Here is a 12,839-nt window from a genome sequence, read left to right on the forward strand (position 1 = left end):
AGTCGTATGGGTACTCCCTTGTAGGTAACTGACTGTTTTTCTCTTGCTGCTTTTAAGATTCTCTCTTTGTCTTTGCTCTTGACATTTTAACCCTTTGCAGTCATTTGTCTACTCACAGCCACCAAAGCTTTTTTACCGTTCCGGTCGTATGTCTGCTCTCAGCCACCACAGCAAGGAACCGTACAAATCTTAACTCTATTTCTCTGAAAGCTCTTAAGTGTCTAAGCGACCTTGTCATGAACCAAAACATTGCCCCAACAAATCAGAGATATCGAAACTCAATATAAACAAACGCAGTCGTTCCACACTCGCCATGCAAAACACCGTGGTGAGTCAGTCGCCTCTTGAGAGTGAAGAAATCAACAAGCTTCGGACATACTTCGCAGAATTTCAAATAAAGCTTTACAAATTACGTTTAACTGTAATTAGGCATTCTCGCTTGTTAAGATATTTCAAAATAATACTCCAAAATGGCAAAAAGAAAGTTACTGAAAGAAGTGTACTGCGAATCTGAAAGTAACGATGAAGAGTTTTATTTTGGCACCTTGAATACTGACTCTGACGTAGAAAGTGATAACGTTTGTAGTGATTCTACTAGTAGTGACGTAGTTCCAAAAAAGAATTAATAAATCTTGTTTATCCTTCATAATCTTGAATATTATGTATCACTGCTATCTCAATGGAAATTAATTCCGACCAGTACGACACCCATGTACAAATTTAATACGACCACAAAGGGTTAATTATGATGTGTGTTCGTGTGGTCCTCTTTGGATTCCTTTTGTTTGGGGTTCTCTGCGCTTCCTGGACTTGTAAGTCTATTTCTTTCACCAGGTAGGGGAAGTTTTCTGTCATTGTTGCTTCAAATAGGTTTTCAATATCTTGCTCTCTCTCTTCTTCGGGAACCCCCATAATTCGGATGTTGGTACGCTTGAAGTTGTCCCAGAGGCTCCTTACACTATCTTCATATTTTTGGATTCTTTTTTCTTTTTGTTTTTCCAGTTGGGTATTTTTTGCTTCTTCGTATTTCAAATCTGTGACTTGATTCTTGCGATCCTCTAGTCTGCTGTTGGATCTCTGTATAATATTCTTTATTTCAGTCAGTGTATGCTTAATTTCTAGTTGGTCCTTTTTCATATCCTCGAGGGTTTCACTAGGTTTATTGAAGGTCTCTTTAAATTTATCGACGGTTTCTAGAAAATTCTTGAAAAACCTTATAACCATGGTTTTGAACTCTATATCTAGTCATTTGCTTTCCTCCATTTCTATCATTTGTGATCTGTTTCTTTGTCTCCACATTTTTTATGCTTCCCTGTATTGATAGAGTGGCTTTCTGTGCTAGGTGTCCTATAGGGCCCAGTGGCTCAGCCTCCCCAATTACCTGAGGTGGATACTCTTGGTGCACCCCTTTGTGGGCTGTGTGCACAGTCTTGTTGTAGTTAAGCCTTGATTGTAGTTGGTATCACTGGGAGGAATTGACCTCCAGGCCAATTGGCTGTGAGAATCAGCTGTGTCTGCAGTGGGAGAACTTCTGTGCTGGAAACACCCTTCTGGGGCAAGACTTGCTTCTGTGAGGCTTTGGTGCTCACTGAGTCTGCCCCCTGAGTGTGTCTCTTATGGATCTGAGGAGTTGTAATCTGGACGGTCCCACTCTGACCACTGGGTACACTGGCTCTTGGATCTCTAAGGAGGTGCTAATTTAGCCTCTGCCTAAGGCTACCCAGCAGGAGCTATGAAGAGATCTGCAGATTCCTCTTCTTTGTTTGGGATTTGGAGGTACCCAGATGAGGCCCAGCTGTGAAGCAATGCAAGCTGCTGTGGGACCTTGGGCCTACTTTTGGATGTTCTGGGTCTCTCTGACTCAGCTGCAGTTTGTTAGGTAATTCTCAGATTGCAAAGGGCCAGGCCTTTCATATGCAAAAGCCTCTGCCCACAGCTTGGGTGGGGCAAGGTCTCAGGGAATCAACAGGGTGGAGAAAACAGCTATGGCTGATCCTCAGTCCTACCCTAAGAGGTCCTGCATCTCAGTGTCCCGGTAATCGCTGCAAGCACCTCAGAGAGAAAGCTGCCCTCGAGTTCCAACAGATGCCAGACAGTCCAGTTTCTCCCCGTATGAGTCTGGGTCCCCAGAGACTCACCGGGAACTGGAGTTCAGAGCAGTCAGGAGCTTGAGGCTCCCTCCTGATTGAAAAAGACAACAGTGTCCTCAGTTGCCAGCCCTTTCCACATTCGCCTACATACCTCTGCACTTTACTTCCGCACCTCCTCTGAGTCTCAGTGTGCTTTTCCCTTTCCTTCTAGTTGTAGAATTTCCACTCAGCCAGCCATCCAGTGGTTCTGGATGATGTCCATTTTCTCTTTTAGTTGTATTTTTGAAGTGGTTGTGCGAGGCAGCAATTTCCGGTGTTTACCTATGCCGCCATCTTGGTTTCTCCTGTCTATATTTAAGCCTCTTTAATGAATATTTTTATTACTTTACTTTTCAATTCTAATTTCCATTTTGGAGATTCCAAGATGGCAGCAGATTAAATGAAAGGTACACTGACATTCTCCCAGGATCAAACTGGAATTACAACTCAAGTGTAGAAAAATCATCCTGAATAACCAACTTAAGACCAGCTGGAAAGAACCCTTATAAGCAAGGATGTAAAGAGGAGGACACATCCAGAAGGGTAGGAAGTGCAGAGGTGCCAGAGGGCTAGCCAGGCTCCCTCTGGCAGCAGACGAAGTTCCAGAGAGATATCTCAGCTGGAGGGGGTTCGCCCTGAGAAAGCTGGGGTCTAAATCCCAAGCTGGGCTACCTAGTCCAGAGCACCAGAACTGGGAAAGGTGCTCACATAACATCTGGCTGTGAAAAGCAGCAGGGTTTCTGTCCACCAGGACAGATGGCTGGAAATACAAGCACCCTCTTGAAAGGCCAATGCACAAAATTTCATGTGCAGCCATTCACCTTGAGCAGAGGGAGGGCAGGGTGGGCTAGAACTGTGTGAGGAGAATCGGGGGGTTGGTGGCTCTGGGGGTAGAGCTCAGAGGACAGCAGCCTGGATCCCTGTGCTAAGTTATTTCCCCATACTGCAGAGTACCTCTTTCTCATTCAGGCAGCTTTAGCTGAGGGGGTGGGGGCAAATGTCCCACCCATTTGAAAACCTCTGGCACCACCCTGTAGAATTTACTCCCTGCTGTGGTCTACAGCCTGCGGCTCATTAAGAGACTGAGAATAACAATCAGCCTGCTGGCAGAGGTGGATAACTGGGTGCTTTGAGTCTTTGTCTGATCTGCTTCTGGACCGGAGGCAAGGAAAGCAGACCTTGGTGCACATCTTGGTCCTTTCCAAAAGCACCCAGCCCCAGCAAAGGGAGCCACAAGGTGTGGAGCACTGATAGCTCCAACCAGGGTACTCGGGGCCAGTCACAAACAGTGTCTGACATTGGCCTGCAGCAGAGACCCTCCAAAAGACTGGGGGTTGTAGTAGGTCTACCTAATACATAGGAACAAGCCCAAACAGACAGCCAAAATGGGGAGGCAAAGAAACAAATCTCAAGTGAAAGAATAAGAGAATTCTCCAGAAGAGCTAAATGAAATGGAGATAAGCAATTACCAGATATAGAGTTCAGAGTAATGATTATAAGGATGTTCAATACCATGAATAAAGATATAGAAGCTATGAAATTCTAGTCAGAAATGAAGACTAAAACACCAGAGATAAAGAATACACTGAAAAGAATATAAAGCAGATCAGAGAAAGCCAAGGATCGGATCAGCAAATTAGAAGACAGGGTAGAAAAAATATTTTCAAAATTAAAAAGAAAAAAAACAATTAAAAAACAGGACAATTTGAGCGAGTGTGGGACACCATGAAACGTAACAAACATCCTAGGAATGCCAGAAGGAGAAGAAAGTGAGGAAGGGACTGAAGAAATAATGGCAGTAAACTTCCCTAACCTAGTGAAGGAAAAAAGGCACACAAGTTCAGAAAGCTCAGTCCCAGCAAAAAGAACTCAAAGAGGCCCATGCCAAGACACGTCATAATTAAAATGCCAAAAATTAAAGACAAAGAGAGAATTTAAAAAGCAGCGAGAGAAAAGCAATTACCTACAAAGGACCTCCCATAAGAATGTCAGCTGATTTTTCATCTGAAACACTACTGGCAAGAAGGGAATGTATGAAGTAGTAAAGTAAATGAAAAGCAAGGATCTGGAACCCAAACTACTCTATCCAGCAAGGCTATCATTTAAAATAGATGGTGAGCTCAGCAGGTGTGGCTCAGTGGTTGAGCAATGACCTATGAAGTATGAGGTCACAGTTCGAGTCCTGGTCGGGGCACATGCCCAGGTTGCAAACTCAGTCCCCAGTGGAGGCATGCAGGAGATGGCTGACCAGTGATTCTCTCTCATCACTGATGTTTCTATCTATCTCTTCCTCTCCTTTCCTTTCTGAAATCAATTTAAAAATATTTATTTAAAAAATACATGGTAAAATAAAAAGCTTCCCAAACAAAAAAAAGTCTAAAGGAGTTTATCACCACCAAACCAGCATTGCAAGAAGTGTTAAAATGACCTCTGTAATAAGAAATAGAGAGAGAAACATAGGCATAAAGAATAAAAATGGCAATAAATAAGTTCCTATCAATAATAACCATAAATGTAAATGATTAACTGCTCTAATCAAAAGACACAGGGTAGCTGAATGGGTCATTTCCACTTGGTTTTTTAAAAATAATTTCTATCTCTTCATTAATATTCTCTATTGTATATGGCCGTCATCGTAACATCATTTACTACTTTGTGAGATTCTTTGTTTCTGTGAACATGTCAGAAAGGCTTTAAAGTCTTTCTCTGATAAATCTGACATCTGGTCTCTTACACGCACTTTCTGTGACATGATTTTTGTCTAGTGCATGAGTCACACTTTCATGTTTCTGTGCATGCCTGGTCGTTTTTCTTATTATCCTAATAAAGACAGAATATGCAAAGTGACCATTGCTTCATGACAAAGATGGTGGCGCCCACAGCCAATAAGGAGGAAATATGCAAATTGGCATAACCAAGACGGCAGTGGCCGGGCCAGGATGCTTGCATCATCGCCATGGCAACAACGCAGGCATCCCGCCCCACCCTGGCCATTCCGGGCCTCTGGGCAGCGCACTAAGGCAGAAGTCAGCTCCAGCCTAGAGCAAAGGCGGAAAGGCAGCTCCAGCCAGAGCGAAGGCGGTGCCAGCAGCCAGGGGAAGGAAGGCCTATTCTTGCACAAATCTTCATGCATCAGGCCTCTAGTTTCAGATAATACATTGTAGCACCTCTGGGTACTGGTGTACCGCTAACCTTCTGGACATGTTATTGCTATAGCTTGTTTGTTTGGTGACCAGTTGGAGTATTTTAGTGGAGTTTATTCCCATACATTATGTTCATCTTATGATGGATGCTGTTCCTCAGGAAGGCACAGCTGTGGTGTCTCCACAGTTACCCTCAGATCACTGGATCACCATGGTTTGGATAGGGTTCTCTTCCTGTCTATCCTTGACTACACCCAAGTGCTAAACTCCAATAATTGCTGGCTGGGTGCTCTATTGTTTTCAAGAAGGCCCTGGAAAATAAACTGTTCTACAAACAATCCAATCAAATGCAGGTGCCTTTGAAGCAATCGTTTCTGAAATCAGTGTTTGATTTGTGTTCTGACATCAGTAAGGCTCTATGCTTCTCTGATTCTCTCCTGCAAACTAGCTGTCCAACAGCGTAACCTGCCTCTTGAAAATTTTCTTAAATGCCTTTTACCACAATCTCCACTCTTTTTGTGAGGTTCTTCAAGCTTGAGCTTCATTCTTTGTAACAAATAAAATCACTTCCTTGAAGAAATTAGGAGCTGTTTTACAATCCGTTTCTCCTTCTGGCAAATTCTGAGCCCGGGTCTGAAGCTAGGTGTGGGGATAGTGGTAAAGTCCTGTGAGTGACACTCTCACTGGAGGAGCTCAGAGCTCAATAGAGGATGAAGGGATGCGGCCTGAGATCTTCTCAGTTTGCCTCTATTAGGATAGAACCACTGATTTACAACTTGAGGCAAGAGTGATCTGGGCCCCAGTATTCTTAGCACACCACACCCAAACTCCGTAAGGAAGGGCAGGGTGGAAAAAGGGAGTCCCCACATTTCAGCTGCATTCACCCAGGATTTTCTAGCATCAGCAACAGGTAGCTAGCTGGAGAAAGGATGAGAAATGCTGATGTCCTAGCCCTCTGGGAAGAAAGCTGTTAGTCTTAAATTGGAGGAGTGGGAGTGGGGGATTATATTCTAACTAGAGTAGCCTTCAGTGGCAGCTCTATCTTGCTGAGCTGGCGAGAGGGAAAGAGAGCAGTACTGATTTAAAAACCCAGACTTGCCTTGGCCACGTGGATCAGTCGGTTGGGGCATTGTCCTGTATCTAAAATGATGCATATTTGATTACCAAGAGAGAGCAGCTGATCGATGTTTCTCTTTCTCTCTCTCTCTCCTCTCTCTCTCTCTCTCTCTCTCTCTCTCTTTCTCTCTCTCTCTCTCTCTCTCTCTCTCTCTCTCTCTCTCTCTCAACCAATTTAAAAAAAAAAAATCCTCAGGTGAAGATTAAAATACCCAGACTCTCTCATTGCTTGCCAAATTTTTATAGATGTTCTTGAATAGTTTCTTCATTTGCTGCTCATCCTTATGACCATTTCTAGAGTTTTTAAATGGCTGGGCCGTCTTCCTTTGTTTTTTTAAATAAATCATTTTCACTGGGGAGCAGGTCAGCAGAGCCCCTCCTGTTATCACGCTAGAAGTCAACCTCCCATTTGTTCTTCAACATGGAGGTGGAGGAAGCAGAGTGCTAGGGCTCTACATATGCCGTCTCATTTCACCTTCACAGCTGTGAAGCAGGTATTACAGATCTTACTTTTGTAGAAAATGATACCGAGTCCCAGAATCATTTAGTAATTTGCTCAAAGTAAAACAGCAAAAGGTGGCAGTGATCTGATTCAGAAATGGGTCTTAACTACCTCCACAGCTCACGTACTTGAATAAGCCCATCTTCCATCTGTTATACAGATACATTTAAAAATCAGAATTCATGAGACAGTTATATCCCTGTTGCAGTCACAATGTTTTCTTTGGGTAATACATCATCTGAATATTTTACAATAATATTATGAGAAGTACTATTCTGCTTCCCCATGGCTTGAGCTACATTCCCACAAAGAATCTGTGTGACCAGGAGACTGCTACCTTTTCTGTACTTCTTTTAAAATCTGTTTTCCCAAAGAGCAAAGTAGATCTGAATTGTACTGTGTTTGGTTATTTTATCATGAACACTAAAATGACATGGTCTCTTTCTCCCAAGATTAATATTGTGCAAAAGCACATATACAAAGCCAATTAAACATATTATTAAGAAATCAAGAAATCATGATACCTCCTTTAAAAAGGACTCACACTCATCCTGTGATGCTTAAACACAAAATTATAATCTGTGTGGGGAAAGTTTAACACAAAAAAACTCCATACAGTCACAGTTGACCTGTCATTTATAAGATGATTACACTTTAAAAATGCTTCTAGTCCTAACCGGTTTGGCTCAGTGGATAGAGCGTCGGCCTGCGGACTGAGGAGTCCCAGGTTGGATTCCAGTCACATGTACCTTGGCTGCAGGCACATCCCCAGTGGGAGGTGTGCAGGAGGCAGCTGATCGATGTTTCTCGCTCATCGATGTTTCTAACTCTCTATCCCTCTCCCTTCCTCTCTGTAAAAAAATCAATAAAATACATTTTAAATAAATGCTTCCATACTCTTAAATATACTTTAAATTAGTAAGTGCCGTCTAATATGGCTGTTTTTAAAAAAATAGAAATATCTTAACATTCATATTTAGACCAAAACAAAACCGAAAAAAAAGAAACTTGATAAACCTAAATTATATAAGAGCTTTTCTCTGTTGTTACTTAATAAAGTGAAAATAATTAGGCATAAAAAGATGTCAATCCAGATTTGAATGTTTACTCTCTAATTTTATTGGCTCCATTTATTACTGTTATAAAAAAATTTGAGTCTGTTTTCTCCAACTTGAAAAGTCAGATTTCCTGGTAACAAATTCTCCTGCTTAATTTTGATATTGTGCTAAGTGTGAGAGGAAGAAACTAGCTACTGAAGACAGAACCTCCAAAATTACATGAATCATGAAGGGAACTGTTGAACAAATGGTAACGAATACAGTTAATGTCTTAGTTTTTAAAAGTTTGAAGAATACATTAGGGTGAGGTTGCTTGCTCCAAGTGCCTCTTTCTCACACAACAGAGGCCCACACATGTGGGAGTTCTGTCACTCTTGGTAACCCCATTAGACTGTGGCAATAGGAAAGGCCCTGGGTCACATGCTCAGAGGAATGTTTGTTCTTGGAGATCTTTAATCTCAGTTGTCAACACAATAAATAAATAAAACACTTTTGCTAAAGAAATGAAAGTGGTGAAGAGACTTAAATAGGTGAATCAAAAACCATTAAAATTACTTGGTTGATCGGAAATAACAGCACTCAGGGTCAGCATCCAGTGACAGCTGCTCAAATGACCAAGGCATGGAGCAGCTATTTTAGGTTCGACACAGTGTGCTCAATGGCTGTTTAAAGAATGTGATAAATGTACTTACCAAATATTTCCCCTCCACTAGCATATTCTGTCACCAGATAAATCATCCGTTCTGTCTCCATAACCTGGTGCAAAGGCAGGAAAGTAACAGACAGTGACACAAATGACAGCTGACATCACAGCAAGAGAAACTAATGACTCCTCTTTTGTCATTTGAAATATTAATAACCATTACTGCTTAAAGAAAACTAAAACATTGGTGGAGTGGACAGATATAAATGCTAAGAAGAAAGGGGAAAATAAATACTCCTCCAAGTTCTGAAAAATAGGTAATATTTACTGCTTGGGAGACAGTTCTTCTGTTGTTCTTTGAAACCTCTATAATCTCTTAAATGCCACAAAACTGAGAAGCAAAGAAGCTTCTGAACCCAAAACTTCAAATTTAACATTGATCACTTGAAGCTCAAAATATTCCCCCCAAAATCTAACTAAAGCAAAACAAAAGCCTGAGGAAAAACAATGGGAATCACTCAAAAACTGCACAGAAAACACATCTGGCTATTTTTAAAAAAAACAGAAATGACAACTTTCTTTCCCATTGCCCATCCTATATAATAAAAGGGTAATATGCAAACTGACCCTAGCAGCAGAACGACTGGGAATGACTGGTCACTGTGACACACACTGACCACCAGGGGACAGATGCTCAATGCAGGAGTTGCCCTCTGGTGATCAGAGCGCTCCCACAGGGGGAGCTCTGCTCAGCCACAAGACAGGCTGATGGCTGCCAGTACAGCAATGGTGGCAGGAGCCTCTCCTGCCTCCTCAGCAGTGCTAAGGATGTCCGACTGCAGCTTAGGCCTGCTCCCCACTGGCAAGTGGACATCCCCCGAGGGCTGCAGGGCTGCCAGAGGGATGTCTGACTGCCAGCTTGGGCCTGATCCCCCAGGGAGCAGGCCTAACCAGCAGGTGGACATCCTCTGAGGGGTCCCAGACTGCAAGAGGGCATAGGCCGGGCTGAGGGACCCCACCGAGTGCACAAATTTTTGTGCACCGGGCCTTTAGTTTATCAATAATGTAAGTATTCAACACTTCAAGTAACATAAGCTACTCCTTTGTATTTTGTCTTGGTATCCATTTTGCTAGAATCTATGTATATATAGTTTTTTTTAAAAAAATTTAATGCTTACCCGAGGATATGTTTTTGATTTTAGAAAGAGGAAGAAGAGAGAGAGAGAAACATCAGTTGGCTACCTCCAGAATGTACCCCAAGCTGGGATGGAGCCTGCAACCTTTTGGGGTATGGGACTACGCTCCAACCACCTGAACCACCCAGCCAGGCAATATATAGCTTTTACATATTTATATATATTTGGTATATTGTAACTATTATTACATAAGCATGTAATATAATATAATAAATAGTAATTATTATAAATATTTTGTCAATACTTGTTACTTTTTAAATTAGTTGTAGTGTATTGTTAGTCTTTTCTCCTTTTTACCTTTTACATTAAATATCTTTAAAGTATGATAGGAATATAGCTTACCTAGTACATAAACAAAGACCAAAGGCTTTCCTCTTTCCAAAAACCCTGCATTTTATTCCCCAGAGGAAACATTGTGAATAGCTTATTCTATTTCATTCTAGAGAAGTACTGTCCAATAGAAATATAATATGAGCACTACATGATTTAACTTTTCTAGTAACCACATTAAAATGTTTTTTAAAAAGGTGAAATTAATTCTAATAATATATTTTATTTATCCCAATATGTCCAAAATCAATTCAAAAAGTTTTTAAAACTGTAAACTGCTTCAGATTTTACATTCACATCAATTTTTTAAAAAATTAAAAATTCAGTTCCACATTTGTTCTAGCCACATTTTAATATTCAATAGCCACACAGGCATTCTAGACTTTCACTACACTTCACAGGTAATAATCTTCTTAAATTACTTCCCAGTTATTTTATCTTTGACACCTTTACACATTAATCCTATATAATAAAAGCCTAATATGCTAAATGTCGGGTCGACCCTTCAGCCATTCAACTAATCAAAGCATAATATGCTAATGATATGCTAAGGCTGCTCAACTGCTTGCTATGATGTGCACTGACCACCAGGGGGCAGACGCTCTGACCAGTAGGTTAGCTTGCTGCTGGGGTCTGGCCGATTGGGACTGGGCAAGATGAGCTGGACATGCCCTGGAGCCCTTCCGCAGTCCCTCCCTGCTGGCCAACCTTCCGCATCCCTCCCCAGCCTTGATCATGCACTGGTAGGGTCCCTCAGCCTGGCCTGTGCCTTCTCACAATCCAGGATCCCTCCAGGGATGTCAGAGAGCAGGTTTTGGCCCAATCCCACAGGCCAGGCCAAGGAACCCCACTGGTGTACAAATTCATGCACTGGTCTCTAGTACCATATAACGTATTATGCATCATATTACAACTAGAGGCCTGATGCATGAAATTCGTGCAAGAGTAGACTTTCCATCCCCCGCTGACAGCACCAGCTTCCCTCTGGCACCTGGGACCCAGGCTTCCCTCTGGCATCCAGAACCCAGGCTTCCCTCACAGCCCTGGCTTCTTCCAGAAGGACATCCAGTCTAATTAGCATATTATGCTTTTATTATTATAGATTATTATAAACTAGAGGCCTGGTACATTAAATTCGTGAGGGGGGGTGGGGGCGAGGGGGAAGTTTCCCAGCCTGGCTGGCACCCTCTCACAATATGGGATCCCTCTCATAATCCAGGACCACTGGCTCCTAACCGCTTGTCTGCCTGCTTGATCGCCCCTAATCACTCGCCTACCTGCCTGATCACCTCTAACCACTCTGCCTGCCTGATCACCCCTAACCACTCGCCTGTCTGCCTGATCACCCCTAACCACCTCTGCCTTGGCCCCTGCCACCACAGCTTCATCTGAAGGACGTCCGGAATGACAACCAGAAGGTTGTTCAGCTGTCTAGTTTAATTAGCATATTATGCTTTTATTATTATAGATAGATTTACTTCTTTTTCAATGGTTTCATGGTATTCCTTCTATAAATTCACATTAATTTAATTTCTCAATCTAATAACTTTGTCATTCTTTTTCCTCTTTAATTTTTAAGAACTCTATGTAGCTCTGGCTCAGTTGGTTGGAGTGTCATCCTGTGCACCAAAAGGTTGCTGGTTCGATTCCCAGTCAGGGCACATACCTAGGTTGTGATCCCTGGTGGGGGCATGTATAGGAGGTGGCTGATCCATGTATCTCTCATCTCTCTCTCTCTCTCTCTCTCTCTCTCTCTCTCTCTCTCTCTCCCTCCCTCCCTCCCTCCCTCCCTCCCTCCCTCCCTCCCTCCCTCCCTCCCTCTCCCCATCTCTCTAAAATCAGGGAAGCATATCCTTGGGTGAGAATTAAAAAAATTTAAAAGCTATATACTGGTGATATTAGCCCAATGTTTGCAAGCTCTCTGTATGTTAATTTATATAACAAAAAGTAAGTGCTCTAAATATATGCAGGTCTTTAGAAAAATAATAAAAGAAAAAATAAATGTCATATTGTATATGTAACCCTTTTACTCTCAGGTCTTTTACTGACTGCAAATATTCATTTATTATTCATCTTTTCAAGAGTTCACCTGTATTTGGCTAACTTCATAAACCCAAGGAGACTACAGCTTTGGCAAATGACCTGAAAACTGTCTTGATACGATATGAAGACAAGTTGGCAGCCATTCACCTGGCAGCTCAGAATCTCTCATTAACAATACAAGCCAGAGAGCCAAATTAAAGCTTAAAAGAGAGCACTGTGCAAAGCCAAGGCTGGAAAGTGTGGCAATCCTTACAGGCTAATGAAACCTTGGGTAAGAAAGGTAATCTTGCAGAATTCAGTTATAAGGTGAATACCTGTAAGTTAACTTCTTGAGAAAGGTCAGCCTGAGAAGCCCTCTAATCATTTAAAGATGATTTATTTTTTTAAAGTGAGGTCAAGATCCTTAGCTGATTTGGCTCAGTGGACAGAGTGTCAGACCACAGACTGAAGGATCCCGGTTCGATTCCAGTCAAGGGCATGTACCTCGGTTGCAGGCTCAATCCCCAGCCCTGGTTGGGGTGGGTATGGGAGACAACCAGTCAGTGGGTCTCTGGCACATCGATGTTTACCTATCTATCTCTACCCCTCCAGCCCACTCTCTCTAAAAAAAGAAATCAATGGGGAAAAAATATCCTCAAGCAGGTGAGGATTAATTAAAAAACCAAGTGAGGTCAAGAAG

General features: G+C 42.2%; 1 protein-coding gene across 2 annotated transcripts in view; it reads right to left on the reverse strand.

The window, feature by feature from the left end:
* SIK3 (SIK family kinase 3) overlaps positions 1-12,839 on the reverse strand; it is a gene marked incomplete at its 5' end in the record, with an annotated part of 294,724 nt that overhangs the window by 139,261 nt on the left and 142,624 nt on the right. For both annotated transcript variants that reach the window (XM_081098532.1, XM_081098531.1), the window contains one exon: positions 8,641-8,704. In XM_081098532.1, the coding sequence (XP_080954658.1) occupies positions 8,641-8,704 (64 nt within the window). The remainder of the gene's footprint in view (positions 1-8,640; positions 8,705-12,839) is intronic.

The sequence above is a fragment of the Myotis nattereri genome (genome assembly GCF_964212035.1).
Source record: "Myotis nattereri genome assembly, chromosome: 9".
Lineage (NCBI taxonomy): Eukaryota > Metazoa > Chordata > Mammalia > Chiroptera > Vespertilionidae > Myotis > Myotis nattereri.